Raw genomic sequence first — 24,420 nt, forward strand, 5'->3', positions numbered from 1 at the left:
GTGGATGCTATTTCATTTTCGATAGAAAGAATGGCCAGATTCGTGAATCTTTCCTGACTCATTGTGGAACGCAAGTATGATTTTATCAATTTCATTTTGGTGAAAAACCTTTCACATGATGCGACAGATACGGGCAGTGTTATCAAAATCGGAAGAGCGGTTAGCAAACTTTAGTAAGTTTCAAGCCCCATTGAAGATATATATTTCAGGATACCTCGTGGTGAAAAGTTAAGTTGTTCTTTAGCTTTCTGAGCACACCTTAGTGATCAGATTAAATCCTTACAATCCTGGCCATCCAGGTCATTCGGGTAAAACAAAGCCAAATCAGAGAAACATGTTTTTAGCCCTTCCTTGCTCTCATCATCTAGCTGCTGCACAAAGTTGGCCATAGAACACAGGAATCCAAATCTGTTGTTCAGGTCATGCATCTGAGTAAAATGATCATTTGTTGTCTCATCTCATCTAGAATTTCATTGATAGAGCGCTTCACTTCGGCCTGTACAGTCAGGTTTCATTCTTTGTTTCTCCAAGCATGCATCTTCTACTGTATGTACCCACAGTTATGTCCCATGCCCTGCAAATTCTTTCAGCTGTGGATATGATTTCCTTGTCCAGCTCAAGTCTCCAGATATTAATGGTGTTAACCAGGCTCTGTAATTGAATAAGAGTTTGATTGAAACTCATATCCTGAGATTGAAGGCATTTTTGGATCCGATCAATATATGACAGATTTGCAGACCATAAATATAGTAAAGTGATGAAGTTAAATGACTGGATGCTTGCAAAAAGACGACCAGCATCTCCTGTAGTATCAAGCGTTTCAATCGAAGTGTCACGCAGATCTTTCAACGGATCAATTACTTCATCCAATTGACTAGAAAGTGCCTTCAAAGCTTCTGCTTTTGATCTCCATCTAGTGTAATTTTCACGTTTCAGACCAATCTTTACGTGATTTTGCAGCACATTCCATCGGTAAATAGATTTACAGAAGAATACCAAAAACGTTCCATTGCTCCAAACAAAGTGCTCGCCAAAACTTTAACGTGCGCAGCATGTAAGCCACAAGGTTCAATGAATTATTGTTACAAGGAACGAAAATGGCCAAAGGACTTATATTCCGTATGAAAGTTTGAACTCCAGAATATTGCCCGGCCATTGTAGCTTGATTATCACAAGACTGGCCTCTGGAATCTTAATACCAAGCATATTACATTGAAGTTTCTTCAGTATTTAAGCAGAAATACTCGCAGCAGTCTTTCCTTCGACAGAGATGAAATCAATAAATGCTTCCCGAACTTGAACAGAATCACGTTGTATGTCAACAAATCGAATGATTTGTGACAAGTGTTCCATATGAGAACAATCAAGAGTTAAATTAAACATAATGCTGAAGTATTTTGATTATTTGAACACTGTTTTCTTATTGAACATTTTCTTCACTCTAAATTTGTGGGCTGAAATGTCAATTCATACGCGAAAAAACAAGAGCAGAAATGGGGAAACCAGCTAAGCAAAAGGGTCTCGCTCGCTGAAAATTCGACTTGTAAAGAACAAAAGAATAAAGACAGAAGGAAAACAAATTAATCAGCGACTATAGTCTGCACCAAAGAGCTTTTAATTAGGAACAGAATGCTAGTACCCTAATAAAGCATTATATACGTTGATCCCTTCTTTCTACCCTTCTCTTAAACTCATATATGAATGAGTAAATAAATAAATAAACAGTGATAGTTTAGGAAGTAGGCTAGCAGACAGGGCCCCATTACTTGCATCATAGGACCTTAGAATGTAAATAACACAACATACTTTGACTTTCATTATATTTAAATCTACACTCAGCTTTTCCTTTAAATTTCTCTGAGGTCATTTAACAGAGTGAAATTTTTATTTTATTCATATTTTAATCAACATACATTTTTTCCTTTAAATTTCTTTGGGGCCCCAGAGAATAAAACTTTTATTTTATTTATTTTTCACCTGCATTCAACATTTTTTAAAAATTTTCTTGGTGGCCCCAAGAAAGTGAAACGTCTGTTTTATTTTTTCGCCTGCATTCAGCCTTTTCCTTTAAAATTCTTTGGGGGGCCCCAAGAGTATGAAACATATCTTTATTTTTCACCTATATTCAGAGCTCTTTCCTTTAAATTCAGTATTTTCTTTAAATTTCTTTCGGGTCCCCAAGAGAGTGAGGCTCGAAGCTTATAGTTTGTTTAGGTTGTACGGAAATCTAGCAGTGATTAGTTTTATTAGACAGATATTTGTTGTTTCATCCGTTATTTGGTGTAATATTGATTGACAATTAATTGCGTTTACATTTATTGAAGGTGTGGATTATAAACCTTGACGGCCCTTGTACGGCTCATGTTAACAAGGTTCCTTAGTAATTATTTTTTACCTACCGTCGGGGGCCACCACAAAGTGGGGCCCGGGGCGAGGGCACCGCTCGCCCCGCCCTTACGCCGCCACTGGGTAAGAGGTTGAAAGAATGAGGATGCTATTTGAAAAATGCAAATGAAAAAAAAATGTTGTTTGAGGAAAGGAATAGCTTGCTGGACAGATTTAGAAACTAAAGTTACAGAATGCCGCAGAATGCTACAAGAACAGACTCAGAATTGTTCCCAGAAATATTATTAGGGCCTATACATATTCAAGGAATACCAGCCACCATAGAACAAAGCAAAGAATTTAAAACAAAATTAGGTTGGTGCAATCATTTCATGAAGAGACGAAATCTGGTAATGCTACAAGAAACGAAAATTCCGCAGAAATAAAACAATATCTTGTCCATAAAGCCACGAATTTTTACAATTTTGTTATTGGTGTGAAGCAAAAATACAACTTTCCACTATATAAATTGGAAACATTGATAGAAACACGGATTAGCTATGTTTCAGAATAAACAACAGAACTGCGAGAAAGAAGTTAAAAATGTTCAAGTCAGAAGTACAAACTATGAAAAGACCAGGTTTACAGTAGTAATAACATACATGACAGATGAACCAAAGTTAAATATCTATGGACATTTCTAAGGAAAAAACTAAAATAAACACCAGTCATTTTGTCCACTTGCGTGAAAGGAGGTAGATGGGCGAGAGTGAAGTAAAATTGTGGATGGAAAATGTGTGCCAGAGGCGACAAGATGCTCTACGAAATAGGGGCAGATCCAGGGGGGCGATCGGGGCGATCGCCCTGTTCCTCCCCAGAAGAGGAAGCTTTCTTATTTTATATATATAAATAAAATCCATCCCAAAGTTTGGAGCCCTTAAAAGTAGCAGTATGACAACCCACCGCCCACCCAGAAGTCGATCCTGGATCCGCCCCTGCCTATGAAATAAACACAGTTCGTTGGTGTGGGATATGTATCAGAGTCACGTAACTGAGAACAATAAAAATCGCTTAGCACAGAACAATACTAAGATTTATATTATACTGATTGGTTTAACTTAGATGCTGCAACCTTTAGACGTCTCTCTGAATAAACCATTCAAAGATCATATGCGTAAACAATGAAATAACTGGATGATAAGTGACGAAGAGTCATGTATGGAAGGTGAAGTTATGTGCGTTGCGTCACCTAATACATATATATATACACTTCGTGTATATCAGGGGACTGTGTGATTTCATGATCAAGTCATGCAAAAAAATGAAAGTTGAAAGAGTTCTTCAAAAAATGTAGCAATTCTAATGTTGTTGAAGATACGGACGACAATTTGTTCTGTCATACTGATGGCGAAGAGAAAATCGACTCGCCAGATATAGAACAGAATCCATATGACGAGATTCTCAACAACAAAGATACTTGAGGATACTTGTGAATCCATGTACTTGAGGATAAATGTGAGAATTTTACAAGGTATTAAATATATTGGTGAGTAATTTGTTTTATTTCATAGTGTTGTAAATTTATATGAGTTTTGTTATTTATGTTTTTGTATATGTTCTATAAGAAGACCTCGGGCTTTCGGGATGTTTTTTTTTTTTATAATTAACTATCGTCTTACCTGCGGAAATATACAATAAACATTTTGGTATACAGAAGAAAGATACCCACAAAAATTTGCTCTGCCCTTATGTTTCCGAACGAAATCAGATTTAACACCACCACTATTTATATACTTCGGTACATAGTTCCTTTATGTTCTCAACTCGAATTAAACAAGAACATAAGAATGTATTTCAGCGGAAAATATTAACGGAACTTTTTTTTGCTAAAGATATATTTGCTTTTGTGTATATTAGGGATCTGTTGCGGAATAAGGATGCCAAAGTCAGTTGGTTATGTGACACATTACTACCACATTTAGTAAAACAAGGCCATGTAGAGGGATTTATATTCTGTATAGGAATATACATTCTGGAGTTCTAGAACACTGAATATAGGCTTTTAATTATTTTTTTTATATTCTTCTAATAAGAATTTATTTAAATGCATACTTTCTCCCTTATTTTTCTCAAACAAAATGTCCACAATTCTCCATTTAAAATTAATCTTGCTCTATGTTATAAAATGCAGGTTCATTAGGAGTTTAATGTGTCATCCTATTGAGTGTACAACTTCAAACGCACGACATGGATACATATTGGAATATAACATAACTCCACTCTATTACTCCGTTAATGTCAGAAATTATGGGTAACAGTTTTCAATTCAATTGGTTTTGAAAGGTCGGTCCTATAGAATGGCTCCTAATGTCACCCGATTTAAACCTGAATACTCATCACGAATGGACTATTCTTAGCGAAAAAGACTATCGTTACCTGTGAATTTGTGACGCCTTAAATGGTGGTAGAATCTCGTTGCAGACTGAGTAACGTCTTCGGTGACTGTTTTGTGTTGATAATAAAATTAATATCTTTCATTAAAATGGAACAAAATGATACTGTCACAATTAGTAATTGATATATTTTCATTTCAAACTGATACACTATATATCAAACTGAAGGCACGAACAAATTTTCACTCCCTGCAGTTTTAAATGATCTCATATTCACTCTAAACGTATATAAGAAGGACATCTTTCTATTATTTGACAAAAAAGAAACTGAAATTAATTTACACTCAGCACGTGCTAAGCATCAAATTTTGGTACAGCCATATCTTATTTGAGCAAGTATTGTGTATTTTTACATCCATTGATTCGGAATGAATGCATAATGATTCCTTAATAACATATAACTCAGCAAGGTCTAAATATAACATATATGCTGATTATTATGTCTGATTTAGTTCAACATAATGGTAAGTAATGTAGATACTTTACAATAGCCACTACAACTATTAAGATGGAACTAATGCTGGTGGATATCCAAAATTAGTTTTCACTATGATGCTAGCAAGATGATAGAATAGTGCATGTTTAATGATATATACCTTCAAATTATGATTAACTAGGAATACTTAATTTTTCTTCAACGCTAATATTATGCAAACGTGAGACACATGTTTATCTGTAAATAACATCAAGCTGGTACCTGTTACCATGGCTGGCAAATCCTTAGGTTGTGGATCGAGAAGGCCTCTAAATACTTATAGAGGTTAGCTGCGAATATATTGAATAAGCAGTCGCGGACAGGCAATAAGGGGTGCTACTCCAGCTTGGGAGCTTGATGTGAGGCTAGCAGCCTCATCCTGTAAAAAGATGCATTTCTTCAGAAATATTCACTGTCTTGGATCAATACTGATAACTTGGCACGTCATCAGCAAAGTAAAATGGACCTGAGATTTGAAACATAGAATATAAGAAGTCTTTATAGGGCAGGCTTGTTAAAATCTGTAACGAGTGAGTTAACAAAACATAGGATGGACGTGCTAGGAGCTCAGGAATTTAGATAACTAGAAAAGAAGGAGTGTAGTCTGGAAATTTGTTCTTGAAAAGTGAAATTAAATATTTAAGTTTTACGTTCCACGCTTATACCATCTGGCTAAAGGAGACGGTAATGATGAGAGATGAATGAAATGATGGAATAAACAAAGTGGGAAGAAAGGGAAAACCCCGAGAAAATCCACGCACACGGTGTTTACTTGGCGGAAATTTGTTCTATTACGCGGAAGGTAGTTATCACCAGATAGAACAAAGATTTTCGTTCACAAACAAATAATATCAATAATTAAATTTGTTTAATTCGTTAGATACTTTCTTTCATTACTCTTAAGGGTCGGTGATGTGATATTGTAATTTTAAATATACATATCTCAACAGAAGATAAGTATGATGATATGAAATACAGTTTTCGCGAAAAAGTGAAACGAATATTTGAACCATTTCTACAATACCATGTGAAAATTTTATAACAGGACTTCAATGCGAAAGTAGGACAAGAGGGTATTTTGTAATCGATTATAGGGAATGAAAGTCTGCATAATGAAAGTAATGACAACTGTGTTACACTCATGAACTTCACAACATCTACAAACCTTATCGTGAACAGTACGAAATTCACACATGGCAACGTTCGTAAATATACTTGAGCACCGCCAAATGGAAAATATAATCAAATTTCCACGTTTTAGTAAATAGAAGAAGACGTATAGTATAATTGATGTTGTGTGGTTTAGAGCAGCTGAATGTAACATTGATCTTTACCAGGTAGAAGATCTTTACCAGGTTTTAGAAGGTGATTCGGAGCTCATTAGTGTTGAGGATACTTGGGATAAAATTAGGAACAGCATTAATATTTAAGCAAAATTAAAATTAGGACACACGAAAATATACAACAAGAAACAATGGCTAGACCAGGAATGCACCAAAGTAGTAGAAAGGGAAAAAAGGGGACAAGACTGCGTTGGTTATAAAATCTGAACATTACAACTACACAAAATATTGTTGCCTTCAAATTGGAAAATTTCAAAGCTTTTAAAACAAACGAACCCACTTTTTTGAAAGTTAAATTATTGAAAATAATAGTAAAAGCAAAAACATTCGGTACATTTATAACGACATCAACGAATGTAAGAAAGAATATTGCGTTCATGTATTAAAGAAAAGAAAAGCAACAATTCTCACTGCTACAGATAACATCTCAAAAAATTGAAATATATATTTGATGATTTTCTTATCACGCATCAAAAAGCTAGTGTTCATGAGGAAAGAGATACACGCAGAGCAGAATTATATATTCCAGAGGTTAAAACAATATGAATAGAAATCATTATAAACAAATTAAATATGCACAAATGTCTTGTGTAAATGAAATTCCCGTTGAGCTCATTTTAGCAGCATGTGAAAAAATTTCGAACAAGATACAGAAGCTCATTCCTCCCATCTGGAACAAGAAGGAATTGACACAAGAGTGGAAGGAATCAATCAATTTAGAAGAAAGGTGGTAAAACAGGCTGTAATAATTATCAAAATATCTCCCTTCGGCCAATATCCTATAATATCCTATCAAACATTCTGCTAGTAAGATTCATCCGATACACAAATGAAATTGTTGGAGATTATCATTGCGGATTTAGGCAAAATTGATCATGTACCGACCAGATATTTACCATCCCACATACCCCAAGAAGATGGGAATACAATACTCTGGTATACGTCGTATAAATTATTTATTGATTTTAGAAAGGCGAATAACTTGATTAGGAGGGAAACAATGCACAACATCCTCACAGAATTTGGAACACCTAAAAATCTTGTTAGATTAATTAAGATGTCTTTAAATAAATCCCAGAGTAACATCCAAGTAGTAAAATTCTTATACACGACTTTCATGTGAAGAAAGACCCAAAACAAGGAGAGGCAATGTCGCCATTATTGTTCAACTTTATTCTGGTGTACGTTATAGGGAAAAGTAAAGATAGCAACCAGGACGTAGAGCTGAATAGCATTCACCAGTTTATTGTGTATACTGATGATATAATTCTCAAAGAGATGATATGTGGAAAAATAGAAGAAAATATAGAGTCTTATTGAACACTGGCATGGACATGGGTTTAAAAGTATATCCAAAAAAACTGAAGTTCGCCGGGATCATAATACCGCAAATTAAGGTTGCCTCAAAATAGCAAATAATATTTCCGACAAAGTAGATACTTTCAAATATCTGAGAACAATATTAACGGACCAAAACCATATGCACGTACAAACTAAGTGTCGACTGAAAGCAGGGAATCCGTGTTATTTTGTCGTCGCGAATTCTGTCAATTAATTTGGAGCTTACAACATATAACGATAATCATATATGTTGTGTTGTATGGTTGCGAAACGTGGTAGCGTAATCTGAGGGAAGAACTCAGAGTGGAAGTATTTAAAAAAAAAAAAACCTGAGACGAATATTCGGATCCAAGAAAAACAGGAATGGGGAATGGTGAAAACTTCATAACGAGGAACTACATAATGGATATCGTTTACCAACGTTGTTATTGTCATCAGGTCTAGGAGGCTCAAGTGGGCAGGTCATGTAGTCATAATGGGAGGAAGTAGGAATGTTGTCAAAGTTTTAACTGCAAATCCAATCGGAAAATGACCATTGGGAAGACCTAGGCACAAATGGAATGATAATATTAGAATGGATCTTGCAGAAATAGGCATACAAAGTAGAAACTGAATCCAGTCGTCTAAGGACAGAAGTCAATGGATAGCCTTCGTGAACACGGCATTGGATCTCCGGGTTCTATATGCCATAGAATTAGTTAAACAAAATTATATCCTTCTCTGTATAGTTTTAGCTGTTATTTTTTAATCGGAAAATGAAATTTTATGACCAATAAATGAACGATTTGGGGTAAGACATGAGGGAAGATGTTACATTTTTTAAACCTTCGAGTTAACTGGAAAAGAAAGTACATTTCCATTGAATTCAAAGCAATGACAGAGAAATGGGGACAAATAGAGAATACCTATTATTTAACCTCTTGGACAAATACCACTTCGTCACCATCGCCATCGAAACTTGTGGGTCCTGGGGTCATGAAGGACTAAACTTTATTAAAGAAGTTGGGCGCCGAATAACTCTCAAAGCAGGCGACACTCGTGCTTCAGTCTTTCTTATACGGAGATTAAGTATGGCTGTGCAAAGAGGGAACGTAGCAGCGATGCTAGGAACGCTTCCACCGGGAAAGGCGCTGGAAGAAATCTTCCTTCTGTAACCACCTTCCTCTCACCAAACTCACGCAATTTCTGCTGATTATGTTGCATATTATATAAGAAATTACGGACAACCATTCTTTTACTGTATGGTTAATTTACCTATCTGTCTGTAGTCTAAATAACAATATCATTACTATAGGTGCAGCATATAAAAACTCGTCAATTGTATGGAATTTAAGTGTTATAATATGCAGTATTTTAATCCGAGAAAACAAAAAAGTATGTGTCAAATTTTTGTGTACATAAGTTCGATTTTTAAAGTTTCAATGTTCTGTTATTCTTCGACTTAACTAATTATGTAATTAATTCATAGAATGAAATTGGAAATAAAATTCTATAAAAAAAATGCATGTCTATATTAACATGCAGAAACGTAATAGAGAATGGTTAGTTGTCATTGTTTGTAGTATTTAATAATAATCAAAGCAATGACAAACATTAAAGATGCCTGTTCTGCCATCTGCACTACATTTTCAAAATTAAAGTATCTACAAGTGTTCTCTGATCCGATCCGAACCCATTCTCCTCAAGTTGCCGTACAATTATCTTCCCGCGACCAGCTTAAATCTTGTTCGTTGCCAATAACCATTGTTTCTATTGTGTTGGAGCTGATCGTTCACTAATTAATTTTCAGTATATGTGAAACTATAGTGGTTATTAACATATTGTATATGTCCTTGTTTGTCTTTTCGTAACGCTAAGAAACAAACTAATACGAGTGACACACATATTACTAATAATAAAAACTCTTTAAAAATACTTACATGTTAGGAATCAAATATAACCAAATTATCTCTTATGTGCAGTCTAATATTTAGGGACATTATTTCCAAAACTTCAAAGTCCTTGATTCAACACTTTCAAAGTCTAGTGCAGAGTAAAGACATATTTAAACCCCTTACGAACAGATTTTTACAGAACTCCATCGTGTTCACATACTGTCGTTTTTGGAAAAAGGTTATGCAAAATTTAAAAGTAGTTGCCAGATTTATATTTGATGCATTCATTGATCTGGCATATATCATACCTTTTGAGTACCCACTTCCTGTACTTGGGGTCCCTGGTTCGATCCCAGATCGCGCCGTGTGGATTTTGTGCTGGACAGACACCGTGCTCATGTTCTTTCTCGCTGTTCTCCCGTTTCGTCCACTTTCTTCATTGCACCATTTCATTCATTTCTCATCGTCACCGTCTCCTTTAGCCTAACCGGCATAACAATGGGACGTAAAACTTAAAGATTTATTTTTTTTCTTTAGTACCGTTTACTAAAATCTTAGACTTAGAGTGAGTGTGAAACCTGAAGAGATTGAATCCCAAGCAAACCATAACTAGATCTGGCACTTCGAAGTCATGTGCAGGATGTCTGAGAAGTCTAAGTGCCATTAGACTTGAGCATCACGGAACACTGTCAGTGTAATTTTATTTGTAGTATTAGAAGCACTATTTCATAGTCACAGGAAACACTATATGGTATCGCTGCTTTCAAGCAAAGAAGGGAATCCATATTACTTTACTCTTTATGTGTGTAATATTTTAATGAATAATTACCACGCAGCTGAATTAGGCGTAATTCACCAACATTTCCTTCCCGTTTCAAACGACTACTACGAAGTGTGAATCTTAAAACACTAGCAAATTCATTGAGGAAAATAGTAAAGTTATACGTCTCTTTTCGTCGATAAGACAAGTGAATGATTGTACGAACGTCTGGAGGAAACCTTTCGAACTATAACTCCTCACACTCAGATACTCTGAAGTATGTCAAGGAGAACATGCAGACGTCTGTGTGTATTGAAAGGTAAAGCACATTCAGATTCACTGGATACATTGTTCGTGTATTTAAGAACTCAACTATTGTATGTACTAAATAAATAAAGTGAAATTCCACTGTCATTGCTGTCTGACACTCAAACCTAGGGGTGTGGAGACTTACAGGATTTCTGTATAAATCGTTTTAGAGGGAGGATATTTGAGAATATTTCAGATATGATTATTAGTTAGTTCTGTTTTCTCACATAAGCATATAATACGTTGTTTATTCAACTCTAGCGTTAATAGTTTCTTTAGAATAAATTTATGTCTTTTATAGGTTTGGTTGCTGGCAGAAGGAGCATTTATCAGCATCATAGAAAAGAAACCTACAACGATATCAGAAAGAGCCACTGAAAGTAAGTACAGTTTCAATATATTTAAAGAGTGTGGTTTACCAAAAACTCGTTTTTTTTTAAAAAAAAATATTTATTCCGTCTACTCATGTGTCCGTCAGGGAAAGAACGGCCTCTTTATATCGTGCAAACTAACTATATGTGAACGGCCCCTTGGTAGCACATCATTCAAACTACTGTATTGTTTTTCATTATCTGTATACGTGTCCTCACCATGAGCAAGGTTGCCTGTATCTCATTTGGAACTTCTCCATTATTTTCAATGCGAAAAGTCGAGATTGGATAAAACTGTTGTGCGTATGCAAACTCAACAATAGTTGTAGGTTGCTGAAGAATGGGTTTGAATGAGAGGATTATCGGGAGCCAACACCAAAACAATGGATGGCTTAGCATAGGGATAGACAATTTATGACGCAATGCAGAGCAGGAGAAAATAAATATCATACTTGCGGGTTAATTTCATTTTGCTTCCCCCTTTCCCTGAGGAGACGGACATTGTTGTATTCTGCGTATCATGTGTATAGACCAATTAGGTTCTCAACAAGGCAATGGATTTTTAAAGTTAACTCTATGATATTACGTTTCTAGAATCGACACAGTACTAATACTTTTCTCACAAAACTACTTTAAAAAAATGAACAAAAATTAAAGAAAATATTTTCACAATTAAAACTCAAGTCTTAATTGAGACATTAAATAACAAGTATATATGCTTCTTCTGTTATGAATGATGCTCAAAAGGAAAGAACAAATGAAAAGACCACATCAGTTCTGCGGCCACTCTTTAACCATCACTGACGTATCCAATTAATGTTACTCAACCAAATCTTGTATTGATTCAAAAATTAATTTCCTTGTCAATTCCCATTTGAATAGAACCAAACTGAACCTAAACTTGCAACACCGAATTCGTATAAGATGCCTTTTCAGATTAACTTTCACCATTCTTTCGCTATACAGATCAATATTTAAAACGAAAATGGTAGATTTATTGTACTTCCAGTTACAATAGAGAAACTCAGAGCAGAATGAAGTGATTATGAGACTAAATTTACTTAAATAAATGTTTTCCGATATTTATGGTATTTTTTGTTCTATAAAGATCAATATTGTAAGCAGAATTAATAGTGCCTTTCTAACTTTTCCGGTTTCAATAAACAAACTGTTGCTGTAATAGAATCTATCTTTATAAGATTACACCTTTACCAATAATTCCTTGCTATCTATTACGTTTCTTGCTCTTTCGAAATATTTATTATACCTAACGTTCTACTAAATTTCTACAACTTTTCTGTTTCCTAGAATGATAAGGTCTAAGATTACAAAGGTCTTTTGAATGTCCAATCCATATCGGATCAGCGTTCATCCATGCCTTTGTTGTTGATCTGTTTGGATAATACTAAAACCGGAAATAGTATATTCCTTCCACTTCCGGTCGCAATACAGGAATTCTAGGCAAGATACAATACATTCTTGGATCACTGATTACATATACAGGGTGTTTCAAAACAACCGACAACATTTGGGAGATGATTCCTGACACTAAGATAAGACAAAAAGTATAGACCAACCTTGGTGCACAAATGTTTCCTCTCGAAGTTGAGACTACCAAAACATGAAAAACTGAATTTTAAAGATCCATAGCTCTAAAGCTATGGGAACTATCATAGTCGGATCAAGACTTCACTTAGAAAATGGTATGTGCCCTATCCAAATATTCAAGTTTCTATTGTGTAAATACCTTAGGGTTCTGAAACTTGTTATTTTGGATAGGGCACATACTAGTTCCAAAGTGAAGTTTTGACCCGACTACTGTAGGTCCAATAGTTTTCAATTATGGACCTTTAAAATTAAATTTTTCATGTTTACGGCAGCCTATAACTCCGAAAAGAAGCACTTGTGCACCCAGGTTGGTTTATACTTCTTGTCTTATCTTGGTGTCAGGAACCATCTCCCAAACGTTGTCGTGTTGTTTCGAAACACTATATATATATATATATATTGAGTCGATGGATAAGTTAATGCGGTTCTTATATTTTATTTTTATTGTGCTGTTCTGTTCATTCAAATACAAATACAACATAGACATAACATTAACATATTCTACGAGGGTAACAATACATTGCATACATTTTACTGTCACATACATTAACTCAATCACTCAGTGATGTATTTACCTCCACTATCTATGACCTTCTGCCAAAACGTTCAGGAAGCAGTTAAATGCCTACACAAATTGTTCTCGCAGCTTCTGCTGCACTGGATCCTCGGTTGAAAACGGAGACTAAAATGTGACGGAAATGATCAATTTTCTCGACTTAACATTCCATATTATTTTGAAATATATAAAATAATACGATCACAATCAAGAAAACCTGTATTTCACAAAACAAACTCCAAACTACTCTTAAACACTGGAATAATGATAAACAATTGCTTCACGCCGCATTGTTGCAGGCCGGTAGCCAGCCCAAAAATGTAGTGGGGGCCCGGCTGAAGTTAGGGGGGCCCGATCCAACCATTTATAGTTCATCACCATATTATAGTGTATTTGCAAGCCTATTGTGAAAATTTTAGGGGGGCCAGCGAAAATTTAGGGGGGCCCGGCCCCCCTAGACCCCCCTGGATACGGGCCTGCATTGTTGTCAACCCAAAAGGAAACTGCACGAACATCGACTCAATATATATATGACTGTTTCTTATGTTGTTCAGTTTACTCTTTGGAAACACATTGAAACTAAAAGCTCCAGTGCATTTTAACACTTTCGGTTTGACTAGAGAGATAAGTATTTGAAATGTTCCTGTATGTGATTCAAGGAATCCATATCAGGTAACGATTTTTTCGCTATCTTCTATCGTTTTAACTTTTTGGCAATCAACATAGAAATAGAAAATTATATATTTCTACCACTTTCGTTTCAAATAGAGTTATAAGGAGAGAACCGTATCCTATTTCTCGCAAACTGAATACGTAACAAAAATAGTATTCTGCTATTTATTACTACTTTTACTACCATACTCATACTTCATAACGGACATACGGACAGACAGACGAACAGACCGAGAAGAGGACAGCCATAGCTGTTCTAGAAGGCTACGAATACTTGTATGCAAGATTCCTGAAGTGAAGAAAGTTTAATCTTAAATAGTCAGTAATAATTAGAGACCGGATATTTAGACATTAAAATCCTGGAAAATAGGCACTTAAAATTCAAAAAATATAGGCAGTGAAATAGGCACTAAAACATAATTCGAAATAATGAAGATAAATACTAAAGATACTCAATACAGTTAATAAATAGATTCGTCATAGATAATGTTCAAAAGAATATAGAAACATACCTGTTTGTAAATATGTTCTTTTACTGTATATGTACAAACGAAGCTTGATATGCATTTCATATCTATATATATATATATATATATATATATATATATATATATATATATATATATATATATATATATATATATATATATATATATATATATTGTAGTGTACCACGTGCTTGTGTTTACAAAGACCTAATATATAGCTTATATGTGTGTGTTATTTATATATAAATTATATAGATTCCCAAGGAAGACTTATTTTGAAGAAAATGCATAGAATAGACAACATTAGGTATTAAAGCAATTATTTAGGCAGTAAGAGGCGAAATAGGGAAAATAGGCAAAATAAAGTTGGCTGAAATCGAAACTATAAACCTCGATATAAACCTTAATACGTTATTTTTTATCATATCTATAATATTAAAGGATAAGCATTTTGCATAACATCCGGTCTCTAGTAATAACTGAAATTGTTATTTTTTAACAGTAATGTGTTAAGAATTTTGCATTTCTAATTGATAGTTCTTTTCTGGTTAAGATTCCTATTTTAAAACTAAGTACATTTCTACTCTAATTTATAAGTAGTATTTGGGTCATTCTCAGAAGAAATCAATGTGGGTGTGTACGTATGATTGGGAGTGTTTTATTTATTTTATTATTTTTATTGTATTACTAATTATGATACTATTGTATTGCTTGGTCAAGTGGGAGACAAGGCAGGAGGCTTAACTTCGCCATGTAAAATAAGACTAAATAAATAAAATAAATAAATAAATAAAACAACCGTAGCTACAACTTTCTAGTAAATGGTTAATGTTTTTCATGATTCAGTACATAAATAAATAAAGAACAAGTGAGTTTCGTTTTACAATGTCCGACTACAACAAACTTCCGAACTATGGAAACCAATACTCAAACTTGAAGTAGTATATATATATATATATATATATATATATATATATATATATATATATATATATATAGTTCTATATAGGATATGGTATTCCTATGTATCGTTTGAGACCACTTCAACTCCATAAGGATAGCAAAAGAACTTGATCAATCTTAAGCATTTTATAATTTTGTTTCAGAGTAGCAGTTACCATGTGGAGGTACTAGAATTCTTGGCATGTATCCAACCGTTGTCTGCTCAGGATTTACCTTACTTCTTTTCCATTGAATAATGCCCAAGATGATTTATTTCCTTCATAAAATCGATTCAACATGATTGCCAAGTCCGTGGGTTTAGCTTCCAATGCACAAATAGGTTTGAGTTTCTGTTTTAGAAACAATTCTTCATCTATTTCTCGAAATTCGGTTCACTTTTGCCTTTTACCATGTTTACAAGAGTCAACGTTTCTAGTATTTACAGAACATTAAAAGTGTTTCGAGAGATAAATATTTTTTCGGTGGATCGTCTGGTGCAAGACCTCTCTGTTATGCTACGGTGTGTGTACCATGCAAGGTCTTATTTCCGTCAAGAGTTGAGTCGTTGATATCTATATCGTCAATTGGGAGATGAACAAATCTTTGTTGCAATAACTTTGATCGAATCGTACCTTCTTTTTGTGATCTATATGTTCTACTGTTGTCTTGGCCAATCATGTCTTTTAACTAACAACATGTCGAGTTTCGTAAAAGTTACTTTGGTCTTATAGCCTGGTGTACACTTAAACCAAGACCGACGTGTTTTGAAGCCTTTTTGTTCCCCCACTTAGACTAAAGACAAGATATTTACCAATACGTAAATCTCTAGACCTCGTACTTAATTCCTCAGTGAATGTTAGCTTCAAATTTCTGTTCATCTGGGTCTACTTCGAGAAGTGACTGACCACCAAGTAATAGGAGAAGAAACATGTAAACATCACTGGATCACTACCATTGCTGATTTTTCAGTTACATTCATTCCTGTGTATGAAGGCTTAGATAAAATGTCTGACCATAGTTTTTAATGCTACATGAATCATGACAAGAAATTTTCATTATATTCTGATTACAGTAGAGGAATATTGGTTAATTTTTTACACTCGCCTTGAATCTTTATTGGTCCATTGGGAAAATGGCAAATTATAAAATTTAACTAGTACTAATATTGTTTGTCTATCACGTGCTGCTTGATCTTCCAATACAATGAAGTTATAATCGTTCTTCACATGTGGTGCAATCTTTTCCTTCAACCAGCTAGAAACTGATTTGGGGATTTCAACAGATAATTTCAATGCTAGTTCTCTACAGACCATCCGAATCTTACCTAATTGTAACACATAAGCACTATTTGCTAGCTGCTTCATCCCACATCAGTTTTCGTCCGAGCCAAATCATAAGTAAATGAACTTTTTTCATTGCAGTTTCAGCCTTACTTATAAATAGAATCTTTCAATTTTTACGTCTCGTGGTTATGCCGGCTAGGCTAAATGAGACGGTGATTATGGGAAATGAGTTGATTGATGGAATGAATAAAGTGGGAGGAAACGGGAGAACCCCAGAATTCCACGCACATGATGTTTGTCCACCACGAAGTTCACTTGGCTTGAGCTGGGATCGAACCAGGGACCCCACGTTTCAGACGTGAACGCTCTACCACTGAGTCACTGCTGCCCTTCAGCGTAACTTATGTCTCTTAGAAATTTCTTCAGACAGTTTGAGTGGTAGCAGTCTTCTGCAGCAATAAGATCACTTACACCTGTCACAGGAACACTAATTTCCTCAATGTATTTAGATGCTGCAATATTTTTATTACTTATACTTTCAGTGGTAACATAACATGTCTTATGCTCGATATGGTGCCTGACAAAATATGCACAATTTCCAGTTCATTACCTTTGAACTGCTTCTTAGAATCAAATGTCTCACTAGGGGAAGATTTCGGATCAGAAATGCTATGTTCGTAATGTCTTCCGAACATCGCAATTTTTCCTTCTGATTTAAGGTCTTTGGACTTGCAATAAATAGAGTACCATTCTTGTAGTCTTGCAAATGATGAAAAGACGATGGTACACTCGTGTAGGTCTTTCTTCATTTATATATAGCCCCATAGTTTTATATCATTATGATTCTGAAATAAATAAAAATATAAGTCTCGTTTTTGTGGTTATTTTGTTTTTAGAAAGGAAAAAGTACTACACAACAATATTTTTTAAAAATTTTCAGAAATATTTGTATTAAGCTTAACAAATGTTAGAATGAAGCAAATTCCGAAAAAGGAGGCTATAAAAATCTATGAAGCATTTTGTGGGAAAGTAAGCAAACAACCTTTTCTGGAAGTATTTGATATGATTATTTGCATACATTCCATGAGTAAATAGCCTTCTTTTTGTTTTCCAGTGATTTGGAGCACATTGCTTAAAACATCAGATTAGAAAATATAACATTTGGATTCAGCCAAATCAAAAACACAATGTTTGACACCAATATCACTGCTTTCTACCTTCGAAAGTTATTAGGATTTCATGTCAGATGGCTGCCATTTTGTGTTTTAGCGATTTAGATAAAACACGTGAAACTTTCAGATTAAAAAACATAAAATTTGGACTCAACATACTCAAAAATATAATGTTTGACATCAAAACTGTTGTTTCCTTGCTGCTCGTTCGAATGTTATTAGGACCTTATTTCTGATAGCCACCATTGTTTTAGTGATTTGAAGCATGCGAAACTAAAATCTAAAGTGATAAACAAAGTGTCCAGAATCAGAACAATAAATACATTCAGAAAAGGTTGTTGTCCGCTTTTCCTAGGAAAAAAGTGCTTCCTATGTCTCCTACAGCAACATTTTTTGAGAATTTGTATCAGTCAAGTTTGTCTCAACACACTGGATGTAGAATGTTGTAAAGTCTGTGATCTTATAAGGCTGTTTCAAAATATCGAACGTTTCTTTCGCGGCTACTTAATGGGTAAGCTTGTTATTCAATGTTGTCAGATCTAGAATGAACTTTCATGCTGAAACTTCTGAACACGTTTGCCTTCTATTAAGTAATATATTCAAATTCAGGGAACTACCCATAAGATATTATATTTAAGTAATAAATGTTCTGTTAGAATCTTCTGCAGTGTTTTTCTTGTTCAATTTCTCTGCTGTTATTCTCACGTTAATTCTTCATTCTTAGCGTATTTTAACTTTGTAGCCTGTGTAGTTGTGCATCTGTGTCCTCTTGCACTTTTCATTGGTTGCCCCCTTTATCACGTTGAAGATCTCCCCTCTCATATTTAAATAGATTGCGTCGGTCAAAACTACGTGATCGTTTCAAAGTTTGTTTATCGTATATCTATCTTTATACTGAAGTTCTATTTGGAGAGGACTCAGTTATACCTGTAAAGGGCTCCCTTCTGGTATGAATTATTTCAGGCTCCGTATCAAATCATGTAACTTTCTGGTTGGTAATATTATGTATGTGATGTCATGGGCGCTTACTGTTTCCTGCAACATTCTATGTAATTCGATCAATGCTTTCATAATCATTTACTTGTATCAATTATAATCTAATTTAGCCAAAATAACATAACCCTTGCTAGTAGAGTGGCTTGCGCGCATGCCTTTGGTGCATGGAGTCCGAATTTGATTCTCGGTTGAAGAACCTTGAAGTTTGGATGCATTAGAGCACTTCGGATTCCACCTTAACCCTTTAATTGGGAAGCATTGATAGTATAACCATTAAAATATTTAGTTTGATTTTATGGTTGAACCATGTCTTCCTGATCATAATTTCGTAATTTTTAAAGTATTTTTGTACTTTGGTTACACAATACAGGGTGTTTATTTCAAAGCAACATTGGCATAAAATAGGTCTTATGTGTAGCTACTGAGCAGCATTGCCCTATTATGATCAAATATCATTAGAATACTCTCAGTAATTACCAACAGTTTCGTTGAAATATTTTCTTACAGAGCAAGAAACCACAAATTAAAAAGTTAAAAATTAGACCTTTCGCGGAACGTAGGAGATAAAGCTTCTTCAATACTAAATTTGATTGTCCTCTGTTGACGAAGATTAAAAGTATCTAAAGAAGCGACCAACAAATCATGTATATGAATATTGTATGAAAGCAATAATGCCAATTAAATGATCATTGAAGTTATAATTCGTGTGGACAACGCAATAGAATGCAATATTTCTTGAGAGCAACACTGCCCAACAAAGGGTTAAACTATGGAAACATTTCTAATGTAGCTGTGGTGCTAAAATGAAGGGACTCTAACTGATACCAACCAACCTATAAGCAATATCGATTGCAGGCCATATTAATGATTTGCTTTAGTAATATATTCAGAGAGTTAATTGTATCTTTGATCATTTTGAAATGTATATCGATGTTCGTGAGCAGCTACAAATGCCTGTTACTTAATGAAAATACTGTTATTGTCTTTGCCATCCGTGAAGACAGAGTCAAAAAAAAAATAGTATGTTTTGAGTACAGGATGTGCTCGAATATTTCAGAACACTTAATGTATGTGTTACTTGAGAGGATGATATTACTGTGCTTACATCTCTTAAGTGGCGTTACCGTTATAAGAAATAGTTTTAAATCCTGATTTGTTTCTTATTGTTTACCTGCAGATCCATTTCCTTGAATTTCTCTGCATTACCGATACCATTTTACGCTCTTTCAAAAGATGATCAACGTGTTAAGAACATGGGTGATTTTAGTTTAGTACTGCTTTCAACACCGATGGTATATGAGACGTGGACCTACAGCTGAACATAACATCCAAACCACATGAGCTCCCGCTAGGAGTTCAACTGGTGTTTCTTGTGTCAAAGACGTAAAGAGCAACTACTTTTTTTTTATTTTTTGAACAATTCGCCTTAACCAGCGCGTTTGCCACGATAGTCCTCTACTTCAGAACTCTACGCAATCCAACACGAACACATGTGAACTATGAAAGATATTTAATTAAACGATCATGCTCTCCAGAGGGAATGTAACAACCGATAGGTTGATACAAGTGATCCAAAGCAGACTACCTGCCACCATTTATTCACAACGGAGTTATGTAAGGAACTAGGTACGAGTCTAAAAGCTTCCGACAAAGTTTCTTGCCATATGCAATTGTAAATCATATGTTAGGGCAGATGGAGGAAAATATCAACATTTAACATAGTTATATTTTATTACGCTTTATTCTACAGAATTGTAAATAATATTTAAATGAAATTAATTATTACTTTTCGGGTAGTTATTACATCTCTTACTAGGAAATGTAAGTATATACTAGATCAGTGGTATTCAACCTTGGGTACGTAATCCTGCTTCTGGGGATTCTGCTGGAAATGTCTGTTGACAGTTCACTGTAAATAAAATTCGATAACTTGTCAATTTGTGAATTTTGTATTTATGCTCGAAAAGAGTACAATGAATTTAGTAACAGTGCTATTTCACAATTTCTTTCATTCCCATCAAACTTATTTGTGTGAACAGGGTTTCTCTACTTTAACATCAGTAAAAACGTACCGCAGATATTGCTTGAATCTAGAATTAGCTCTGATTCTGGTATTCTCGAAGATTCGACCAAGAATCGAAGAGTTGGCGTCTCGGAAACAAGCTCAGTCATCTCATTAACACGTTAGTTCTAAAGTTATTTTAGTTTTTGAAATTTTAACATTGTCCTCAGCGTACGAATTATCAGGGAAGATGAGGGGATAATCCTCCTCAGTAGAACTGGATGTCTCCCATATGCTTTGCAATTTCTCATGTTCATTTTTTCGGATGTATACTTTATCTCCCTGTAAATAATATTTTTTATTGGAACACTGAGTGTTTTTTTTTTTTTTTTTTTTTTTTTTGTAGGGTCTTTATTTGTCATCCCTTTTAATAAACAGAATATGTGTATTAAGTTTTAAAAAATTACGTTCGATTTAATTTCTTTTAAACAGTTCAGGAGTACATAATCTGATGGTGAACTGTGTCTAGGGGTACTCGAGAAAAAAGGTTGAATAGCACTGTACTACATGATACTGGAAAGATAACAGTAGATCTCTATCTACTCGTGAAGTATCCCACAAAACTTAAGCTACAACTGTATATCTAGAGCTTTATTAAGAAATCTACGAAGCTACTAAATCTCTTTGACGTTTTAAAATTAGTTTAACTAGCAAAGATGTGCATCGCATCTAGTAATAAGGCACTAATCAATGTCTAGTTTTGAGGAAAGTTACGTCAGTAAATATTTAAATTTTATCTTTACGAGCTAAAGAAAGAATTTTTCCTTTCAGCTCTCGTATAGTTTTAGGAACCTGAATAAAGGTTTCTTCCTTTAGATTATAGCAACTTTTTTTTTTTTTTTTTTTTTTTGCTTTGATGTGAGTTATTTCAGGCACCGATTGATTTTGATACAGTATTTGTGTGATTGTTTTTGCTTATGATTCTTACCAAAATCATAGTGGTAGTTAGTGTTACTGACTGTAGTTAGAAATTACGTAAATAAGTAGGTGAATTGTATTTACAGTTTCCGGGAAAACAATAAAAATGTGATTTTGCAACTAAATGGCTCCAATTTGCAGTTTACCAGAGGTGTTCACTATTTATGGCAAGAAACACACCTTTGATTCATTACGTTATGAAGAAACTCAATGAGACAGTCTGAAGTAATGTAGAACAGTTTCTTACGGAAGTACACAGAAAATATATTCCTGGGGACGCTATTAACAAAGAGACCATGAGATTCAAATTGCCAGCTAAACCATATATTAACATTAAACATCTGAAAGCTGTTTTCTATAAGCTCTTGTCATTGCTGACAATCTAAGTGGCACGATTACCCGAATGGTTAATGGATTGCAACCGGTAATTTGAAATTGGAATGCGTTGTCCGAGTATTACCAGATCAGTCACTGTAATAAATTTTATTTATTTATTTATTGTCTGCCGAATTCTGGTCTATTTTGCTTGTCTGAGCTCTATACATGTAATTCTCTTAGATCAAACTTTGTCCTGGAAGCCATTTGATTTCCTTCTGTAAACATATATCTGTATATCGGTTAGAATCGTCACTGTTTGGAACTGGTAGCCAGTATGGGTAGAGTATTTATTGGCTTACGGACTCTCAAGACAGGTAAAACGAATGTAAGGATAGTATTCCCTTTCACAGCCGCTAAATGTCAGAGTACGTAATCGTCTTTCTTATAAAAGAAAAGAAAAATAATTTCTAGGATTTTTAATAAGTATGTTAAATCAAATCTAATTAATATCTTCGTTTAGACCTTGGGGGTTCTTGAAACAAATCACATTGGTAAATATATATATAACATTTTATTGCTACAAGTACCTTACTTCTTGCACACAACACATCAGATAACATTTCTTCACTTATGTTGTAGTTATAAAATTTTAATTTTCACCGGTGTAACTTCCCTCACAGCCGGGCCACTGCTTGGAAATAAAGGACTCGTTATAAAGTTACATGACATCAGGAACAATTTCTTCAAAACTCTAGTAGCACTTCCATTCTTAGATAAGAAGTTACAGCCAATTTGTTTATTTTGTTTTAAGTTTTTTGTTTATGGACCATCGTTTACGATCATTGTTCCATTCATCTATGAAATATGCATAAATGAGTCCATGATACTTTCTATTTGTTGACGTTTGTAACGAATTTTATTTTAGCATAATGTAGTTAAAGAGCAATTTTACACGCAACATTACTTGCCTAAAGGTCATAACAAGCTTCTGCTGTTTGTTTGTTACTAATACCTTTATAAATGAAACTTTCCATCCAGACATGTGATCTAGTTTTATATATTTTGTTCTCAACACTTCTGTCTCGAACTTCTGATGACATAAATATGATCAATTAACACAACAATGGACTTCCTTAGAGCTACTTTACAGTAGTTTCACATCAAGCATAATTGACAATATACTTACCATATTCGAATGTTCCCTCAAAGTTTAAAACTGTGTAACTACACTGTACTCATTTAAGTTTAAAGACTATTTCCATCTATATTCTGCCCTGTCGCGACAAAACGCTGTAACTTTGGCGCAGCAGTTTTGAGAAAAAGAGCCGTAAAGTCGCCACAGACCGGCTAATTTCCTACTTACATCGAAATTCTCTTTGGTATATTTTCAAAAGTATTTGACTCAGCTCAATGCTGGGCCTGGTGAACATAAATATCGGTGGCGGGAAATTCAAAAATGCTTATAGCGACAAAACAATGTAACTCAAGTTACAGCGTTTAGTCACGACACGGCAGTATTGTTTAATATAGGATTAGCAACTTGTGCAGTGGCGGATCTAGCCCAGAGCCGATGGAGTCTAAGCAGCCCACTTGACTGACAAAAATAATTTAAGCTGTCATTTATATATACAGTATACGGCAAAACAAACAGTACTGAAATTCGCTCACGGATGGTGCGCAGATGCAACATGGTATGAGCTGTGAGCGCCACACGTGTGCTCAGTCGTGTGTGGATTAGCGTAGTGTGCAGTTGGCGCAAAGATAATATTACTTACAACAGAGAAGAAGGTGTATATTGACGAGCACTATTTCCACTGATACAGCGTGGAGCAACATCTCACTGCAGAAGATGAGCACCCCCGCCTACTGTATTTCTCTGTAACTATGGCATATGAACATAAAGTCTTCATTAGTAACTTACGTATGGTTCAGTGATGAAAGCCATGTGTACCTTGATCGTTACATCGATCGCCAGTTGATTATTGATCCATTCTTGCACCTTTTGCGCGGTTTTCGCCAAACCAAAAATATGTCATTACAATAACAATGGATGCAGAAACAAGGGGCTACCGCCCACATTGCAACTGGGTCACTTGTCCTTCTGCCTAGAGAGTTTGGACATCACTTGATTTCCCGAAAAATGGATTTTCCATA

General features: G+C 34.7%; 1 protein-coding gene across 42 annotated transcripts in view; it reads left to right on the forward strand.

Moving 5' to 3' along the window:
• LOC145683727 (uncharacterized) overlaps positions 1-24,420 on the forward strand; it is a 226,351-nt gene that overhangs the window by 55,487 nt on the left and 146,444 nt on the right. For all 42 annotated transcript variants that reach the window (XM_081755198.1, XM_081755207.1, XM_081755203.1 and 39 more), the window contains exon 2: positions 11,182-11,260. In XM_081755198.1, coding sequence (XP_081611324.1) covers positions 11,182-11,260 — 79 coding nt within the window. The remainder of the gene's footprint in view (positions 1-11,181; positions 11,261-24,420) is intronic.

The sequence above is a fragment of the Thermobia domestica genome, chromosome 4, assembly GCF_964235325.1.
Source record: "Thermobia domestica chromosome 4, izTheDome1.hap1.1, whole genome shotgun sequence".
NCBI classification, from domain to species: domain Eukaryota; kingdom Metazoa; phylum Arthropoda; class Insecta; order Zygentoma; family Lepismatidae; genus Thermobia; species Thermobia domestica.